General features: G+C 51.2%; 2 protein-coding genes and 1 long non-coding RNA gene across 3 annotated transcripts in view; 2 read left to right on the forward strand and 1 right to left on the reverse strand.

The window, feature by feature from the left end:
* LOC102061417 (uncharacterized) overlaps positions 1-19,473 on the reverse strand; it is a 236,416-nt gene that overhangs the window by 197,138 nt on the left and 19,805 nt on the right. The gene's annotated exons all lie outside the window — the stretch shown is intronic.
* LOC141725826 (uncharacterized) lies at positions 361-7,486 on the forward strand. The gene is made up of 2 exons (XM_074529944.1): positions 361-757; positions 974-7,486. Exons 1-2 carry the CDS (start codon positions 476-478, stop codon positions 1,952-1,954), a joined length of 1,263 nt encoding a protein of 420 aa, XP_074386045.1. The 5' UTR covers positions 361-475; the 3' UTR covers positions 1,955-7,486.
* On the forward strand, positions 9,026-19,108 carry LOC141725911 (uncharacterized). The gene is made up of 3 exons (XR_012577471.1): positions 9,026-13,172; positions 17,790-17,855; positions 18,008-19,108. It is a non-coding gene; the product is annotated as an uncharacterized LOC141725911 (long non-coding RNA).

The following is a 19,473-nucleotide window of genomic DNA, read 5'->3' on the forward strand; positions in this document are numbered from 1 at the left end:
ATTGATTGCTGCTTGAATATTGGCCTGGTCAAGCTTCTTATAACACTCAGATACCTCAAATTTTCCCTCAGAACCCCCAGTTCTCTCTGACGGACCCCAAACCCCCTCACATCCCCTCAGCGCCCCCAGTTCTCTTTTAGGACCCCCCAGCCTCCCCTCAGATCCCCTCAGTATCCCCCAGATCCCCTCAGGATTCCCTAAACCCTCTCACGCCCCCTCAGGACCCCCCAAACCCCCTCAGAACTCTCCACATCCCCTCAGAACTCCCCAAACTTCCTGAGGACCCTCAGTTCTCCCTCAGGTTCCCCCAAATCCCCTCCCAACTGCCCCCACCCCGCTTCTCGCCAGAGGTCTCGCGAGAGAAGCAGCGCCGCCATCTTGGTTGAGGGCAGTTCCGCCCGCTCCTCAGAGTGCTCCACGTTCCCTCATCAATCCAGCCGGGAACGGCCGATTTAATCCGCCTAGAAATGGCGGGATGGAGCCTAAACCCCTTGGGATTCAGCCTAAAAATCTCCCGAATCCAATCTGGTGCTTCCCGAGGATTGGGGCGGTACTGGTGATGGGCGGGACGGTGACGTCACTGCCTCTGGCCCCCGCCCCTTTCCGGCGCCTCCCGATCGCGCTCGGGCATTTCCGCGAGCGCCGCCGCCGGGGCCGATTCTGGGTCGGGACCGGTGCCTGTCCCGGGGCTCCTTCGCCACCGGAGCGTCCCCAAGGTGTCCCCGCCGGGTCACCAATGAGCCAGCAGAACCAGAAGGTGCGACCGGGGGCGCGGGGGGTGGGGAGAGAAGGACACAGTGGGGGGAGGGGGCACGGGGGAGAAGGGAGCAGTGGGGTACGGCAGGGAACACGGGGGTGGCAGTGGGGACGAGGGGATGAGAAAGGGACAGAGGGGAGCCCGGGAGGGCACAGGGGCCCCTGCAGGCGGCCACAAGTGCCACCAGGTCTGACACGTGCCCTGTCCCCTCCCCAGTTGCTGAAGGCGCTGGTGTCCGTGGTGGCCACCCTGGGCAAGGTGGCGGCCACCGTGACCGGGTCACACAGGGACGTGCGGCAGCGCGTGTCCCCAAAGTTCCTGCCCGCGGCCCTGAGGAGATTCACCCAGAGCCTCCGTGAGACCCTGGACCATGGCGATGTCACCTCCATGGGCCACCGTGGTGTCCCCTCCCTGGGCCAGGCCCTGGCCGCCCTCTTGGCCACCCCTGGGACCAACTGGGCCGATGTGAGAGCCGCGGCCAGGGCCTGGCAGGAGTTGGTGGCCGCGCTCAGGGAGAGATGGGACCGGCTGCAGGAGGAGGCCGATGAGCTGCGCAAGACCTGCTGGGACGCGACACCCTTGTGGGCCAAGCACCTGTGGTTAAAGGCCACCTTCAGGGAGAGGGGACAACCTGGGGACAACCTGGAGGCCACACCCTGGTGGCTGCCGGTGACCCTGGACAGGGTCGAGGGGGCCTCGGCAGGGGCCACGCACAATGCTCAGGTGGCAGCGGCCACCAGTGAGGAAGAGAAAGCTACCAGCAAGGCCATGGATGAGGCCGTGGTGGCCACCAGCCGGGCGAGGGCGGCCGCCTGGAGGGGACATTGGGCAGTGGTGGCCCTGGGGCCGCTGAAGCGTTTGGTGGACGCGTGTGAAAAAGCCATCGAGTTCACCTGGGACATGCAGACCCAGCTCGAGGAGATTGAGGACACCCTGAAGTGGCCAGAGCAAATGTCCCCCAATATCCTTGAGGCCTTGGTGGCCGACGTGGCTGAGTTTGAGCGTCTGTGGGAGGGCAGCGCCCGCCTGGCCTCGCATCACCTGCTGCCGACACTGTGGGATATCCACAACCTCCTTTTGAGTCCCTATGCTGGCCCAGGTGGCCCCGGTGGCCCGGGTGGCCCTGGCAGCCGCGCAGTGGCCAAGCAGTGCCAAAAAGCCATCAAGGACATCCCGAGGCTGCTGCAGAGACAGTGATGTCACCACTGTAATGTCGTTGGTGCAGTGATGTCACTGGAGAGACTTGTGGGCAGTCAAGTGCCACCAGCTCCTTGAGTGCCACAGCACTGCGTGTCACCAAGAGCCCCTCGAGTGCCACCAGTTCCTCAAGTGCCACCAGCTTCTCGTGTCACCAAGATCTCGTGCAGGAGAACCTGGGCGGTCCTTGTGCTACCAAGAGCCCCCTGAGTGTCACCAGGACTGACCCAGCCCCTGTCTGCGGGTCCCTGGTGTAACTGGGGTCTCTCTCTGTGTCAGACACTGCCCTTGGGCACCCAATGGGACCCCGCTGAGCACCGGGAACCCCAAATTTCACTGTCCTCATGCACTGGGACCCCCTCTCAGGCATCAGGACCCTCGAGTTTCTCCTCCCCCCTCCTCATGCACCGGGACCACCAGAGACTCCCCCAACCCATCAATCAGTGTCGTCATTGAGCACCGGGACCCCCCCCTCGAGCACTGACCCCCCACATCGTGCACTGGGACAGCGGAGACCCCCCCACTGTCGCGATCTGTCCCAGTGAACGGGTAACGCGGTGATTTTAAGATGCAAAATAACCGACAAAGGCACAGGGGATTTACAGTAACAAAACCAACAAATGCAGTTTTATTGAAATAACCACAACAGAAATGCGTTGGTGAGGGGAAACTGGGGACAGAAGGAGAAGATAAGGAAAAGAGGGAGGAGAAGAGGGGAGATGGGTATAGCTACCGAATGCGGTGCTGCTTTCATCCTTCGAGGTCCAGCTGTCAAAAGCTCACCAGGCCACAAAAGGCACGGCTGAACTGGACCCCAGTCGTACTGTCTTTAGTTGGGGGAAGGGGAATGGTTTCTCAGCCGAAACAAAGGTCTTCGGGGGAGAAAGAATAGGGGTGCACAAACCCAAGCCAGGCAAGGGGCGAGAACCATTGTTTTCATGGCCCAGTGCTCGCACCTGTGTTTACTCTGGGCAGCTTTTCCTCCCCCCACTGCACATCCCCTCAGTTGGGGGGGGTCAGTTCCAGTCTCTGTAAGAAGGGTGTGAGGGGGGTTTCCTTGCACAGGAGTTTCTTACTTTGGTTCCTTGATGAAGAGGCTTACATCTCTGCTTGTCTGTCACGATGGTTGAGGGTGGACGAGAGGGGTCTTCTCTTGGAAGAGGGACCACCCCAAAGCTCAAAGCAGCCAGGCCAGGAGGTGGGGAGAAAGTCCAGGTCTATTGTTCAGAAAAAGGGCAAGGTGCCCCTTCAAGTTCAGCGTGGCAAACAACACCTGTGGAAACACTGAGCTAAGAGGCACATGACTCCCCTTCCCCACTGGCTCAACAGTTTTTAACTTTTTGGTGGTCTTTTCTTCACGACAATCGTGAGGCAAAAATGAAGGGTATTTCAGACAGACTCTCACACTCTGCATCATGCTTTTTACAAAAATGCATCAGCTTGGTGCAAATACACCAAGAGGACAACCAAAGCATTGCTCCAGGTTCCAGCACAATTGCCACGGGGGATCTTTTTCATTTGTAAAGACAGAATTTGGCCTGGCATCCCTGCAAATGTCAAAGGTGGTCCATGCTGCATTGGAAGAACTTCATTGTGGTCACCTGATTCAAAATCATGGAAAGAGCAAAAACGTAAAGGGAGAAGATCATTGGAACAGTATAGTCCAAATTGTGATGGTGAGGTAAACACTTGGGACAAGGCTTGGAGAGTTGCCATTGCAATTTTCTCACCTCAGACAGCGTCAGGGATGGCCTTGACTCAATTGGACCACATGGGTTGCTGGTTGAGCAAACATGCTCAAGCCGTTTCTCTTGCACTGAGTGACATGTTAATAGACATTGACAGTGTAAAACGGGCAACTCTTCAAAATAGAGCAGCAATCACTTATCTGCTGCTGGCACATGGACATGGATGTGAGGAATTTGAAGGAATGTGCTGCATAAATCTGACAGATCACTCAAAGTCAATTGATGAAAACATTAAAAGATAGAAGACAGTATAAAAAAACTTGGGGAGCTCACTGGATCCTGGTTTGATGATGTGGTTTAATTTTTCGATCTTTCTCCATTGTGGAAAGAGCTTTTAGAAATAGAGTTTTATATTTTAGTAGGACTTTTGGTTCTCATGCTCATCGTGCCATGCATCCTTTTGTGTGTGTGACGGGTCATGAATCGAGTCGCCAAAGAGGTGGTTTTGGTGCAAACAGAAGGGGGAGATGTCAGAACTCAGTACATCCCTCCCCGCGTCCGAGTTGCCAAGCACCCCACCAGGGGGCTTGGAGACCCTGGCATGCTGCCCAGAACACCTGGGGATTTGATTTTGACCCTTGGGGCAAGTTACCAGCTTTGTATGAGGACGTGAAGGTCACACAGGTTTGAATAGAGTAATAACAAAATAATCACAGGATGAAAATGTAGATTTTAGGATTTTTGGTATGGGGGTTATGGGGACAAGATGGAGGAATCAGGGCATGTCTAGCCTTTCTTCTTCTTCTTCTTGTTCTCCGTTTTCTGCTGTGATGTTGGCACTTTGGGATTGGTTTAGAGTAGAAGTGCACTGTCTAAAATAGGTGATAGGTATTGGGAATTAAGTGTCAATATGATATACGTAGTTTGTAGTATAAAAAGACAACAACACCTTGGGAGCGGTCAGAGTGGTCGTGGCTGCCCTGCTGAGCAGACCTCGGCTGGGCAGAAAGAAAATTTTATAGATAAGAATTAATAAACAACCTCAAGACCAAAAAGTGAAGAGTCCAGACTCGTTCTTCAGTTGCACAGGCCGAAGCACAGACATCCTACGCATCTCGGGGCAGCAATTATCAATCAGCTACCCGAGAATGAACGAGATTCCCACTGTCCCTGCCTGCTATCCAGCAAAACCACAGCCAAGGGAACGGGCTTGGCAGAATCAGCGGTATTGGAAACCCAAATTGCCCTAGAATTTTGGCAATAATTACAAACTGGCCAGAAGGTGAAAACTTTGGTCTCGCTGACAAAGAAGAATAAGAACAAGTGACACGGGCTGAAGAAGCTCCACCCTACAATCAACTGCCAGCAGAAGAAACACGCTGCGTTGTTCTCACTGATGGTTCATGTTGCATCGTAGGCATGAACAACAACTGGAAAGCAGCCATACGTGAATCATGATTTTAAAAATTTAAGATTTTAGCTGAGGATTAGAACCAATTCACATTGAAGTCAGATACACCAAAAATAGGACAATGATTATTAGATGCCTAAGCTAAAGCTAATTGTTATATTATGAGCTCATTTGTAGAAAAAAGTGGAGCAAGTGAACCATTAGAGGAACATATTGAAACCAGTAGAACAATGCCCAGCACCTAGACTCTGTGTTAATCCATCACAAAGCAGGGGCCTTGGATTGTGCCAGAGGGTCACAGAGACCTGATGAAGACCTTCCTGACTTCATCCCTGGACCACTGGCCCAATTTGAGACCACCGACCCAATTCAAGAGAAGAATTGCGCACACGTGAAGGACTAATAACGTCATTTTAATACAACGTGGGGATGGGAGGTGCTGGGGTTATGCATACGTATTATTTTGGGAAATGAACAGAAGGCAAAAATCCTTGTGTGGTGCAGTCATGCATTTTGAGAATGACTCCCCCGTGCTGCCCACCCACATTATAAACATACAGCTTTCTAACTTTAACTAGTTAGAGCCTTTTTCCATGATCTTCAGTTTTAATGATTCAGTTAGCAAGCCAGCCAGGAGGAGACTCTGCTGGGCTGTGAGACCAGCTCAGGTCATGGACCCCCTTGGTGCACCCCCAGGATATTCCTGGAAGAGTGGGCTCTGCTGCACAGACTGTTCATCCAGCAGCAGACAAGGACTCCTGACTACTAAAACTCCAGACAAAATGGTATGTTTAAAAATTAAAACAGTTTTAAACAGCGACCGGTAAGGCGTGGTCAGGAGAGGCCCTTTGGTAAGTCGTGGGAGATGTCCCACGTGCAACTTGTGCCTCTGTAGTGTGCTTGCAAGCTGAAGTTGCAGTTGAAATCTGGTTGCCAGCAGAAAGAGTTGTTCAACTATTGTACTGAGCTCAGGCTTTTGATGCTGCCATTTGTTTCGCCATAGAGAGCTCAGTTTGCCACCAACTGGGGCTAGCAGTCGTAAGGGCAAATGCTGGTCTAAGGTTGTTATAACTGAGTTTGTGTGTGTGGAAAGAAATACCCCTATCACAGTGAGTTTGTGTGTGTGAACTTTCTAGTTTTGGGGAACAGCATTTGCAGTGACACCTGGTGTTTGAGTATAACCATTCTTTCATAAGGCTTTGTGTTCAGGTGTTAACCAATCCTTTGGCTGTGGGACCTGGGAGGCGAGGATCCAACGCTGTAACACAGTGCCTTTGTGGTCCCTGTCCTTGTGGAGTTTGCAAAGTTGCAACTTTGGATTCATCTGGTGTAGTGTGAGATTTTGCTGACTATTGTGTAAACATTATAATTGTAACAAGCTGGTAATTTTTGTTGTCTGTCATCTGTATTAAGCTATGTATTAAGCTTGAGCCTGAGTCAAAAGGGTTAAGCCACCCTTTTAGATGGGTTTTATCTTGAACTGGTGTTTGTAGGCTGTCAGAACTGTAATAGAGAGAGCTTGTTATAAGTTGATTCCCAAGACTTGAGGTACAGGAGAGCTGTGTGGGTTTTTTCCCCTGCATTGTGGTAATTTGATTCTTGGGACTGTATAGCTCTGTTTGTGAGATTTTAAGATTTTGTTTGCAACAAGTGCAGCATTTTATGTGGAAAAACTAGTGTGGTGATTTATGTGCATTAAAGCAAATTAAAAAAATTCCAGGAATCCCCCCCCAGGCCCCATTTGTGGTGTTTGTGGGCTTATCAGATTTTTTGCTGTAACAGGGACAGCCTTTTTATTTATTTTATTTGTGGTTTGACAGATTAAAGGAATCCCTTTACCTTGGCAGTGTGAAAAGTGCATATTATATGTCTCTATGCAGATATAAAATACTATATGTATTTTGTTGTAGCGGTTAGTAGGGCTGTATCAACATTTTAACAGTATGGTAAATGCAGTTTTCTAGTTAAGGTAGGAACTATGTATGTGGGATACTTTTTTAAGAAATGAATGAGGTACTTGCACCAGATAGCAGCCACAGGACACCTTAATCTTTCAGAGAAAGAGAATTTACTGCTCTGTTATCAGAAGGAACGAACTTCTTCCCGCCTTGCTCAGCCGTGAAGACGCCACTAAGGATTAGGAGGAAGAAGTTGACACTGACCAGACAGAATCCTTTGTTTGAATGGAATTTATGCATCATGTATGAGGTGTATGAATACGCAACAGGCTATTGCTTTCAATGGTTAATCCTCTGTTAACGGGTGTCCTTTTTCGGGCTTATTTTGCCCAGAAAAGGTACCCGGTCCTCCATAACTTTCTTGTTATTGTCTCGTATTGTCCTAATCTCAATTGTTCAAATTTTTATTACTCGAATTGTATTGCTATTTTTATGACCATTTTATTACTATTAAACTTTATTTTTTTTAAAGTGATGGGCGTTTTTCACAATGGAGGCATGGGGGAAGGTGGATCTAAGGGTCTTCACTTACTTCTCATTATCCTGCTCTGCGATTTTGGAGTTTTCTGTCAGAAATCTCTCCCCTCCCCCACTCATCCACAGAGCTGTGAGCAGTTTTCCTTTTCTTGCGGTAAAACAAAGAGATGCACTGCTGCATCTCTTTTCTACCCCTAAATAGGGGTAGGAAAACTTAGGGCTTCCAGCTGAGCCGGAGCCACCGAAGCCGCAGGGCCGGGAAAGCCGTGCCGGGAGGTGCGGAGAAGTTTGTTTGTTTTCACCTCTATCCCCCTCGGGCCCGGGCCCGTTCTGGAGCTGTCCCTCAGCTCCAGCTCTGCCCTCACGCAGCCCTGAGAGCGCGGGGCGGGGCTGTGCCGTGTGCAGAGCCCGCCCCTGGCTGGGATTGGGCGATGGTGCCGTCAGTCGTGGTTGTGGCGCGCTGATTGGTGGGAGCGGGGCGGAGCAGGGCCCCTGTGGCGGGCTGAGGGCGGCCGAGGCTGGGCAGCGGCGTCGTTGTCTTGTGTGCGGTCCCGTGGGCGGCGGCAGCGGCCTGAACGCGGTGAGGCGGCGGCGGAGCTCGGAGGCGGCCGCAGCGCAGGTGGGAGACGCGCTGGGTTGTGCGGGGGCTCGGGGCTGGCTGCGGGCCTCAGGGGCGGCAGGGGGCTCGGGCGGGTTGGTTGTGCCGTGTCCGGCCCGTGTTGCCGCTGGCGTGAGGGCGCTGCGGGAGCGGCTGCCCGCGGTCTCCTTGCGGCCGCTGCCTCGGCAGGAGCCGCTGCCGGAGCAGCGCTGGCTCGGCCCGGTTGCTGTGGCTGGGACAGAGGGGGCTGCCCCGTGCCCGGGGCTGTGCGGGGAAATTGCCGTGGCCGGAGGTTTGTGTGCCCAGAGGAGACAGAGGAGTCCTGTAAAAGTGACTTTATTGCTGGGCAGAGAGAGAGGCCGTGGGGCACTTGCCGTGCGCTCTCTGCCATTGTTGTAGTTCGCAGCCTCCTTTTTATCCTCATTTTCCGGGCCTCATCTCCCTCTCCCTTTGCTCACTGGCTGAGGTGCTTGGAAGGTTCAGACCTCCCCATCCGCCAACTGCATGTCCTCGTTAATGTGCACCCCCACTTTCGTATAACAGTTGATTTTCATGGCTCTGTTAAGTCTTTGTTCTTCTCCTGAAGAACAAAATTCCTGAAGTTTAGGAATTTTAGTGCGACTTTCTGGGAGCAGCAGTCCCTGTTAAATAGCAACATTTGTTGAAACTGATGGTTTCTCCCTTCCTTATCTATGAGTCCCTGACCCAATCTCCAGGCAGATTCACTCAGTGAATGATTTTTCTTTTTAATTTTATTTTCTTTTCATTTTCAGATATTTTTCTCTTTTTTCCTTACTGAGCCTTCCTTGGTTTTGGGAGTATTCTCAGTGCCCTCATTCCCTGTCCTTCTGTAGCCGTTTCTGGATCAGGAGGCCTGACTGTCACCTGCATCCCCTCACTCAGCTGCTGAATGAGCTGCACTTTCAAGGTGTGGAGCATGGTAAAAAGATGAGAGTTGCTGTAGCACATCAGAAGAGTAACAGCATTCGTTTAACCCATGGTCTGCCAGGGAGCCACAAAACCGTGTCCCATTCCCATCCTTTCCACGTTTGGACTAATACATATGCTGCTTTTTTGTTTCCTTTGTTATCTGTTTCACCACTTTTCCTTTGTCATGTATTTGCCAACAGCAGTTTGAGTCATTTAATTTTCCACAAATTCCTCTTTTTTCTGCTAACAAATGATCTGATCCCATCCCATGGTTAGGTGTTGTGTTCCTCATTTCAGTGGATTGGTCGGCAGGAAGGTCAGGAGCTGGAGCTGTCTGGTTGGTTATTATTGCGAGGACAGCTTGTAATCTAAGGATGCCGTTGAAATGAGAAATGGGTTCTGTGGCTCCTGATATGAATTGGTTTGGGTTTCCAGGGGCTGGTCCATGGTGTTGTAGGATTTGTTCTGCTGGCCGTTCATCTTTACCTCATTTTTCACTGCTCTCTCCAGCCAGGGCTGCATCAATTGACTGCTTTGCTCTAATTAAATCAGCAAATAGTTGTAATCACAACTGATTTCCCTGAATTTTTGGTAGCAAAAAATCCCCAGTCCTCTAATACAACCAATATAACACAGACAGTGCCAGCACATGTTGGAGTGGGCAGAGGAATGATTCCCCCCCAATTATTTATAGTGAAGTTTTCCCAACATTGTCCATTTGCTGTTTCCCTTTGCAGCTTCACCCGTTTGTGTTGCAGGGTCAGATATCCTCCCCCTGGGCTCTGCCTTGAGCTGTGCAAATTCCATCAGTGCCAGCAGGCAGAGCTTGGGGTGAGGGGCAGAGGGAATCAGCCCAATTCCTGCCCCAGGCAAGAGACCCAGGTGCATTGTCCACACTTTGCCCAGCAGTGTTCATTTGCATTTCTAAAGCTCCTCTGCAGGCTGCCTGGAATGAAGCTTCTCTTCCAGGGCAGCCATCTGGTGAGTCACATGTGCCCCCCAGAATCTGCTTTTTAAAAAAAACGTATTAACTATTTCTGAGTTGAAAGTGTTACTTTTAAACTCTTTTAAACTCTTTTAAAACTCTTCAGTTTTGCAAAATGCAGCATAAAGGCAGACATGGAAACACCCAGACCAAAACTTGATTCTCACACTTACTTCTGTCCCAAACCTACCTGACAACATTGAGTGGGAATATAATGAAAAATTTTTCTCATCTTGTAATTTTGTCTATGAAACTGCAGGGAAAACAAAAACTCTCCAAGAATCTCTTGAGTGTTTGAGAGTCAAGGCATTACTTGGTTCTAGCCTGGATGTGCAACAGAAATAATTTCTTTCACAAATAGCCCGGCTGTGCAGAGAAAATCATTCCATGCCGTGTGAGTTTTACTAGATTTTCCTATATTTTATGTAGTCTGAACCAATCTAAATCCACTGCTTTAATGTTCCTTGCTTCCAAGTTGTGTAAGTTTTTAGTATTTAGTTTCCGGTTGGACCCGGATTTCTTCCCCTCTGATGTGAATTTGGTCTCCACACTCCTGGATTTCCTTCTCAGCCTTTTCCAGCCCAGGTGTCTCCAGCTCTGCCCGGGCAGTGTCTGGGGTAGCTGTTGGTTGCTGTTTGCTGCTGGGCAGTGTTGATGTTTTGTTGCTGGTCGTTATCTCTGTGGGTGTCTTGTGTGCTGTTCCCAGTTTGTTGGGATGTTAACACTCATCTCCATTGAGAGATGTAACACCCCGTAAATAAAACCTTTTGAAATTCCTTTCCCCAAGGCAAAGACAAACCAAGATAGAAGATTTAGATGAACCAAACTCGGTACATTTGGCAGCAGTGCAATGGCAGGCAGCCCAGAGTGTGGATGTCAGTGAGCCCCAGAGTGGAATTGTGCCCTGGTGTTCCCCAGCAGCTGTGGCAGTGCAGGCCCAGGCAGCGCTGAAGCTGCAGCAGTGGCAGCAAGGCTTGGCCCCAGTGGCTGGAGATGGCAGAGGAGGGTGGCCAGGATTGCAGAGGATTCCAGCCGAGGATCTGTGGGCAGGCGCAGGGGCTTGGCCCGCTGTGGAGCCCTGGCTGCTGCTGCGTTGCCTTCAGGGCAGGCTCAGGGGCAGCCTCCCATCCTCCTGCTGCAGGTGGGAAGTGCAAATTTCCCAGGCTTCAGAGCCCTTGAGGCCAGGCTGAGGGGTCCCCCGTGTTGAGCTGTGCTGGCGGCTGTTTCTGGCCTCAGGGACACTTGGCATGGGCCCCTTGGCCACCAGTGGTGCTGCTTTGCACTCCTTGGGCAGGAGCCGATGTCCTGGCTGGGTGTTGGCAGCAGCAAAGTGCCAGGGCAGGCTTTGTGCCAGCCCAGCTTGCTGTGGGAGAATATGCCTTGATATCTGCTCCAGTGGTTGCTGAAGCAGTGAGAATTGCTTTTGCCCCCCTGTTAGGTGCCATGGTATCAGCAGAAGATGTTGAAGCCTTCCTGCTCAGGGCATTTCAGTGCCAGGCTCTCACAGGCACCCAAAACTGCGCGGGTTGAGCTGAGCATGGGGCGGTGACCTGCGCTGTGTCTGATTGCCCTTCCTTCCCTCCCCTGGAACAGGGTGCTGCTTTTAGACAACACTTGTCCTGGTTGCTTCAGAGAGACTCCATATCTAATTTTCCCTCTTTGCCTGGAGCTGCCCACACTTCTGGGTTCACCTCAGCATAGGCCTCGCCAGACATTTGACACAGAGGTAGAACACAACTGGCCTCTGTATCAACTTTTATAATATTAATGTGTGTTCTGAATTTAGTGATCAAATCCCTTCCCAGTAAATCATTATAGCAATCAGGAGCAACTAAAAATTCATGCATTTCAAATCCATCTCCCAGATCTTCTAATAGTGGTTGAGTAAAACCGTACATGTTTCCCACTAATCCCATGAATATTCAGAGACATTTTTGGCATTTTTCCCCATTAGGTCTAAGATTCAAAGTTTATTGAGAGGCCCCTGTGTCCATCAGGAAATGCCTCCTCTCAATGCAGACCCACCCTGAATGTTCTCAAGGGCTCCAGTGTGGAGGGTCCCTGGTGTGATGGGAGCTGTGACAGCCCTGGCAATCCATGTCCATCAAGGGGTGGACTTGCTGGTGCTGAGGGTGCTGCTGTCTGTGCTTGCAGTGTCCCTGTGCCCTGCAGCTGGAGCCCTGGTTCCTTGCCAGGGGCTGTTTGGGTGGGCTCTCCCCTGCCGAGGAGGGCAATGCCTCTGCCAGGTGCTTGTGGCCGAGCCCGTGCCCTGGGTGCTGGGGTCCCCTTGGGCCCTGGGGTTGATCCCTCAGGGGCTGTAGGAACTGTGCCCTGGCCTTTGCCTTCAGGTTGGCCTTTTGCTGCTCCCTTCTTGCACTCCCCTGCTGTGCCTTTGTGCCCAAATGCTGCAGGGCCTTCTTGTGCCCCTCCTGCAGCCCCCTCAGTGCCTGTGGGTGCTTGTCTTGCTTTACAAAAGAGGTGTCTGCTTGGGAAGGCAGAAATAGCCTCTCTTGGAATGGAGAATGCAAACCCCCTCCCTGTTAATTTTTGGACTAGTGAAATCAAGGGGCTGTTATGCAAAGATATGGGAATAGGAATACCAGTTTTTTACTAGTGTGTATAATAAAGCAAACAAACAGCAACAGCTGCGGCACTGACAGCAAACAGAGGCCGGACCCAGTCCCGGCCTTTGGGCTGCGGCGCTTTCCCCTTGGGTGCAGTTCCGGGTACGGCCGGCAGGGGCGCTGGTGGCTCCCGCGGGGCGGGGCAGCGCATCCCTCCTATGGGAACCTCTCTGAACGGGAATAGACCAATCCCTTCATCCAACTGTTTCACTTTTTTACCTTCTATAGCCTTTCTCCCGTGTTTTGGGAAAGAATTTGGAGAGGGCTGCCTTTTACCTGAGCTCCTAGTGTTTCGATTAGCTGCTTCCTGTAGAGAGAGAGAGAGAGTTTCCCTGAACAGCCGGAGCTGTGGTTACCAAGGGGACGTAACTCAGAGCAGGACGGGGTCAGGGGACGATATCCCGCCGAGGCTCGGTGGGAGTGTGGGCAGGGTCTGCTGCCGGAATCGGCAGAGGGGGATCTTCCCGTGGAGCCCGAGGCGGAGCGTGGGTAGCCCCCAGATGGCTGATGGCGGCTGATCCGGCAGCTCCCAGCAGAGCAAAGGCAGGTGGGAGAGCCCGGCAGCAGCGGCGGTGCCCAGCGCAGGTGGCACGGGCAGGGCAGGCGGGGATGGGATGGCTGGGACCCCCCCTGGGTGCGGTGGGCGCGGTGAGCTCGGAGCAGGCGGCAGGACAGAGCAACCCCCATCTTGCCCAGCATGGGCGGCAGAGCGGCCGCGGGCCAGGCAGTGGGAGCAGGGCACACAAATTGAGCGAGAGCGCCGGGGCAGGTGGAGCTGCCCTGGGCAGTGAGGCCGCACCTGGGATGGAAAGCGGGGCAGGCGGAGCTGAGGCGGGCAGCGAGCCGGGACCCGGGACAGGCGCCTGGGCCGCGAACGGAGGGGGCAAGAGCTGCAGAGGATCCCACTGTCTTTCTGATTTTTCCTCCTGTTCCCCTCCCTTTAATTTCCCCTTTTTCTTTTCTTGTTTTTTCTCAGGGCATTCTGATACTTTAAAGATTTTTATTCTCCTAAAATCTCCTGTCTAACATATGGCATAGTCTCTTTCTTCTAGATTAAATGGGGTTTTTTTACAAATAAACACAGAACCTAACAAATCCAAACTTCTGCTTGGATACATTGAAATGGCCGACCAGCTAAGTCACGTTCTCCTAATGTTGTTTTTCTCGTCACCTTTTTTATTTATCCTTTGGCAAATTACGGATACATCCTTAATCCAAAAATGCCAGTGCACCCATAGTTCCTTAAAAAATGATCACACAGAGCTTGAGTACCCCAGTGGGTTTTCTGATGCCTGTCTTCTAATATTTTCCTAGAAGTACATTTTATTAGGTAATTGTCTTCCATCAAGAATTTTCCATTTCCCTGATTTACCTTGTTCACTTCCTGTCTTGTTTAATTCTTTTTTCTCAGGTTCCCTAAACTTTGGAATTTCCAGTTTTTCCTCGTTTTGACTTAATATTAACATAACTCTTTCAGCTCCATTTTCTGCTGCATCCTTACCTTTGTGATCTGCCAAATACTTTTCCTCCTCTTTCTGGCGTCTTTCCCTTTTGGAGTTCCCTAATATGTACTATAGCTATCTCTTTTAGGTAATTGTAATGCCTCTAAAACCTCTAAAGTAAGTTCCTCATGTACTAGTCCTTTTCTTCTTGAATTAGTAATCTTTTTCCTTTCCAAATTTTTTACAGGTATATACTACTCTAAAGGCATACCTTGAATCAGTATATATAGTTCCTTTATTTTGTGTTAAATATTCTAGTGCTCTTTTTAAAGTATATAATTCACAAGTTTGAGCTTACTAGTTTAAGGTTAATTTCCCTTTTTCCATAGTTTGCGTGTTTTTCCCATCGACTACTACATACCCTGTATTTTCTCCTTTTGCAAGGAGGTGTATCTCTGTTAGCTAACATAACTCCCAAAGGACTCGTTTGTTTCTTTTTTTTCCCTGTATCCAACTTACTGGTTTTCTGTCTCATTTTTCAAGATCTTATCTATTCATCTTCTGCCTCTGTTTTTCACATTCACTAACAACCTAAATACCGCTTTTCTTTCAACTACACACACAAAAATAAAAAACTTTTTTCTCACACTTTCAGTACAATACACCTCCCTCCAAGGACATATGGTAAGGCCTAAAATGTTCAATCCACATTACCTATACTTTCATTCATCTACATTCACTCTTAGTTGTCATTCACTTCCACACATTCTTTCCCACCCTCAGGACACAGAGTGGATCCCTGTTGACAGAGAATCGCGGGTCCCTGTGGCCCCCCCTGGCCTTGGGGTGGCCTCTGGGTCTCAGTATCTCTGGGCCTCCTGGGAGGGCTCTGACTCTGCTGCCTCCGGTGCCGTTCCCCGTGAGGCTGATTTGTGTGTCACTCACACTCTTTAGCCACGGCCCCCTCACACACCCTGGCCCTGGGGACAATGGCCCGTTTGCAGGTCACCTGTACCTTATGCCACAGCCCCCACAAGCCCAGGAGAACAATGGCTTATTTGTGGGTCACACACTCCTCTTTCCACAGCCCCCCTTCCCAACCACCCGGGAAGCTGAGGCTGATTTTGTGTGTGACTCACTCTCACACACAACAAGACAACATAAGGTGAATGATCAAATCGAGAGCCAAACTTATAGGAAAATTCAGCAAAGATTTATTAATTTTCCTGCAAGACAGAAGTTCGGTCATCTACACTACCACAGCCAAGGGTCAGCGTCGAGCCCGGGTTCGGTGCTGGGTGAACACGGATCTGACCTGCGAATGTCAGAGTCTCCCCGTGTTCACAAATGCTGCCTGACGCAGCGAGTTCTTTTACAGTTTATTCTGCTCGAGGCAGAGATGACCGAATGTTCTTTTGTGTCATTTCCCAAGCATAACCTTGGCTTTACCTGTGCAGAGGTGGACAAAGACTCAGTCCAGGTGTCTGATGTTGTCAGTAGACTCCGGGGAAGTCAGCATTCACATGCAGCAGGGTGGGGCTGTGGATCATTGTGGTAGCTGTAATGTCGAGGCGTTAATCACTCTTGGGTGGACCTGGTGACCCGGGGAAGCCAGTGATTATCACCCTGGAAGCTTCTGTTCTTTCATTAAAAACCCCGATGTTTATCTCAACCAAGTCCAGGAACTAGATGTATATTAATAAGACACTGCTCCTGGCCAGGATGGTCAAGAGACTTAATGTGGATTTTACAATATTTTATACATTAGTAGCATGAATTATCTCTACCATATACTACACTATCACATCACCTATTACAAGTTTTGGTGTTTCTGGCCAGTCCTGGTGCTCTTGGATATCCCTCAACCCAGCTGTGCTGCCCAACCCCAGATGCTCTTGAGCATATCCTCAATCCGGCAGAATTTTGCTCAACCGTGGATGCTCTTGGAATGTTAATTCCTCAACGCAGCAGGTTTTAATTCTGGATGCTCTTGGGCTCCCTTATCCCTCAAACCAACAGAACTTTTAGGAGCCCCTTTTGTCCCATTTCCTAGTGGATTGGGCTCGGAAACTCCTCTGCTCCCTTGCTCTGAGGGGTCCAGCCCCTCTCTGAGACCCAGTCCCAGTTACCCCGGGGGATTCTCTCACTCCTCTTCTCACTCGCTGTGTCTCTTTACTGGCTGCTTCCCTCGAGGAAAGTTGGAAACGCAGTGTGGGAGACTCCAGCACTCACTTGGCAGGTCTGGGACAACCAGCCCTCGTCTCATTCACAGCCCAGAGCAGGGAATGAGGTGAGAAGGGAGCCTGGGAGCCCAAACAGCCCCGGCATCCCGAAATGGGGAGAGCGAAGCGGGGGGAGCTTTTGGCATTGCTGGGACTGCCAGCAGCCTGGGCAGGGCGGGCACCGAGGAGAAGGGGGACCCCAATCCAAGCGTGACCCCAGCAGCTGGGACAGGGGGGAACCTCCACACACCAGAGGGGAGGGAACAGGGACGGGGAACTCCTGGGAGGCTTTTTCAGGGCTGAATCTGGGTGTTTGGGAGGTTTTTGTGGAGCCCTGATGGCCAGTGACTATTGAAGATAGAGGGGGAGACCCAACTGTCATTGTTCAGCATCGACTCCACTTTATTCATCAATCAGGCACTTTTTATAACAGTGTTAATTCACTTCATGCATATTGCAAAATCTGAGCTCCTGATAGGCTGTAGAGAAATCTTCAGCTCCTCCTTTTGTTTACAATACCTGAAGTTAGTTTACTGAAATCAAGATCAGTGTTCCCACCATGATATGAAAGGTTCTCAAAACCTTCATATCTGTTCCCAGACTGGCTGTCTGTTCCCAGTAGCAGCCAAGGACAGAACGGTCTGAGAATCTTGTTGTTTATATAAAAGGTGGCTGAGAACCTTAATTATTTACAGAATCAAGCCTGGGAAAGGCTGCTTTACAGCAGGCTTCTATCTTTCCCTCAGCTGAGTACCTTCATGGCCTCTTTCTTTAAGCCATGCTTGAACCAGGCTCTCCACAAGTGACTTGTAGAGATGGACTTGGGCAGAGGGACCTTCAAACTCAGTGGGTTTTGGGGACGATGAAACAGGAAAGCCTTCTAAATATGATTGTCTGGCAAAAGATTTTGTGAAAATAAAAACTATAAGGAAGATTGAAATGAAAGCAAGATCTGAGATACCTTAGTTAGTGAACAACTGGAAAACAATGGTGTGGCCCAACTGAAGGTAATCCCCTTTTGATGAAACAATTCCCTCTGCTTGCAGGCAGATCCAAGGGTCAGAGCAGACCCTACTGGCTCAGCAGAAGGGGTCCAAAGAAGAGTTTTTAGGGTTTAAAGTGTAGCACAGTATAGTGATGTAATGATTTTTACAGGCTGTATGTAAATGCTATAGGATTTGTATCTTGTACTAGATTGGTTAGTGAGAAATAGAATATTTAACACAGAAGAAGATCTGTTGTATTGTAACGGGACCCTTACTCTCTTACGCTCTTCTCCTCTTACTCTCTTACCCTCTCAGCCTCTCTACCCCTCTCTTCTCTTGGGCTTGCTCCGAGCTGTGCCTGGCAGCTCCAGGCAGGGCCCTGCACCCAGGCCCTTTGCAATAAACCGCAAGTTCCACGCCCTGGCTGCAGAGCTCTCTCGTCTCCGTCCGTCCCGACCGTCCTCCCCCCTGATGCTCCTACAAACGCTCTCATCCCTTGTATTCCCCAAACCAGGATTTCCCATTGCCAAGGCCTAGGAAGCTGTGAGGAAGAGGAAGATGCCCCGGGACACTGAGGCAGGTGAGGAGGAAGTCAGTGCCCCTTTCCCCTCTGTGCTGCTCCATCTCCCAGCCCAGCAGGGCCCCGGCTGCAGCTCAGCCCTGGGGGATCTCCTTGCCCTTGCCTGTGGCACGGAGGCAAATCCCATCCTGTCCTTGTCCTTCCTTCCCCAGAGCAGGAGCTGAGCTTGGAGAGCAGGGAGGAGAAATGCCCGCGGCAGAACCTGGTGGAAGAGGCCGTTTTGAGCGGCTCCACGGCACAGGAAGCCAACGGGGAGGAAAAGCCCTGGAGATGCCGCACGAGGAGGGGCTGCAAACGCAGCCGGCGGGGATCTGAGGGGGAAAGAGCCAGCCTGGGCCGGTAAGGCGGCCGGAGACGGAGCCAGAGCTCGGAGCTGGTGCTCCATGAGCAGCTCCATGATGGGGAGGAGCCCCACACGTGTGGGGAGTGTGGGAAGAGCTTCAGGCGGAAATGCGACCTGATCGTGCACCAGAGGACCCACACTGGGGAGAGGCCGTACAAGTGTTCCAAGTGTGGGATGTGCTTCAGCCAGATCTCCAACATGATCAGCCACCAGAGGACCCACAGTGGGGAGAGGCCCTACGAGTGTTCCAAGTGTGGGAAGAGTTTTAATACCAGCTCCCATCTCCTCCTGCACTATCTGAGTCACAGAGAGGAGAGGCCCTTCCAATGCCCCGACTGTGGGAAGGGATTCAAGCACAGCTCCACCCTTGTCACACACCGGCGCATCCACACAGGGGAGAGGCCCTATGAGTGTGATAAATGCAGGAAGAGGTTTCAGAACAGCTCCTGTCTCCTCCAGCACTATTGGATTCACAGAAAAGAGAGGCCCTTCCGCTGCCCCGACTGCAGGAAGGGATTCAAGGACAACTCCACCCTCGTCAAGCACCGGCGCATCCACACTGGGGAGAGGCCCTACGAGTGTCCCCAGTGTGGGAAGAGCTTCTCACAGAGCTCTAACTTGAGCAAACACAAACAGAGGCACCACTAAGGGAAGCCCTGCGAGTGCTCCGAGTGCGGGCAGAGCTTCGTGCGCTGCTCCAGCTCCATCCCCCACTGGAGGAGGCACTTTGGGCACAGCCCTGGTCACTCACATTCCCTGTGATCCATGTTGGGAACACACCTGGCTGCTTCTACTTTTAATTTCACCTTAATTTTTTTCTATTCTCCATCTCTTTGCACTGCAATAGCCAAGAGGGATGGATCTGTCACCTCCAAACCACTCAAATCCCAGTGAAAACAGCTCAATCTTACCCCAAAATGGCTCAAACCCACCTCAAAAAACTGAATCCCATGCCAAACTCTCTTGATTCCGCAGCCACCAGGCTCAGATGAGGTGGGAGGTGATTTAGAGTCGTGGGATCTCAATTAGAGTGGTGGGATGGAGATTGTGTGGGGCTGGGTGTGTGGGATGTATTTGACAGCAAATAAAACTCAGAGACTTTACTGATTTCTCTCCCGTCCATGTTCAGTCTGTTGCAGTTCTGTTTGCAGAGTGCCTCCTTCTCAGCTCATTGTCTTGGTGTCCCCTTTTCTCTGCTGCCTCTCTTTGCCTGCTCTGTTTCTCTCTCAGTGTCTCCCTGGACCCACGGACCACCAGAGACCCTCCCCTGATTTA

Source organism: Zonotrichia albicollis, chromosome 31 (genome assembly GCF_047830755.1).
Source record: "Zonotrichia albicollis isolate bZonAlb1 chromosome 31, bZonAlb1.hap1, whole genome shotgun sequence".
NCBI classification, from domain to species: Eukaryota; Metazoa; Chordata; class Aves; order Passeriformes; family Passerellidae; genus Zonotrichia; species Zonotrichia albicollis.

Bases quoted from the DNA above. Each gene is read 5' to 3' on its own strand.
- LOC141725826 (XM_074529944.1), top strand. From the start codon at position 476: ATGGAGCCTAAACCCCTTGGGATTCAGCCTAAAAATCTCCCGAATCCA. The intron at 758-973 runs GTGCGACCGGGG...TCCCCTCCCCAG, and splicing joins TGAGCCAGCAGAACCAGAAG to TTGCTGAAGGCGCTGGTGTC.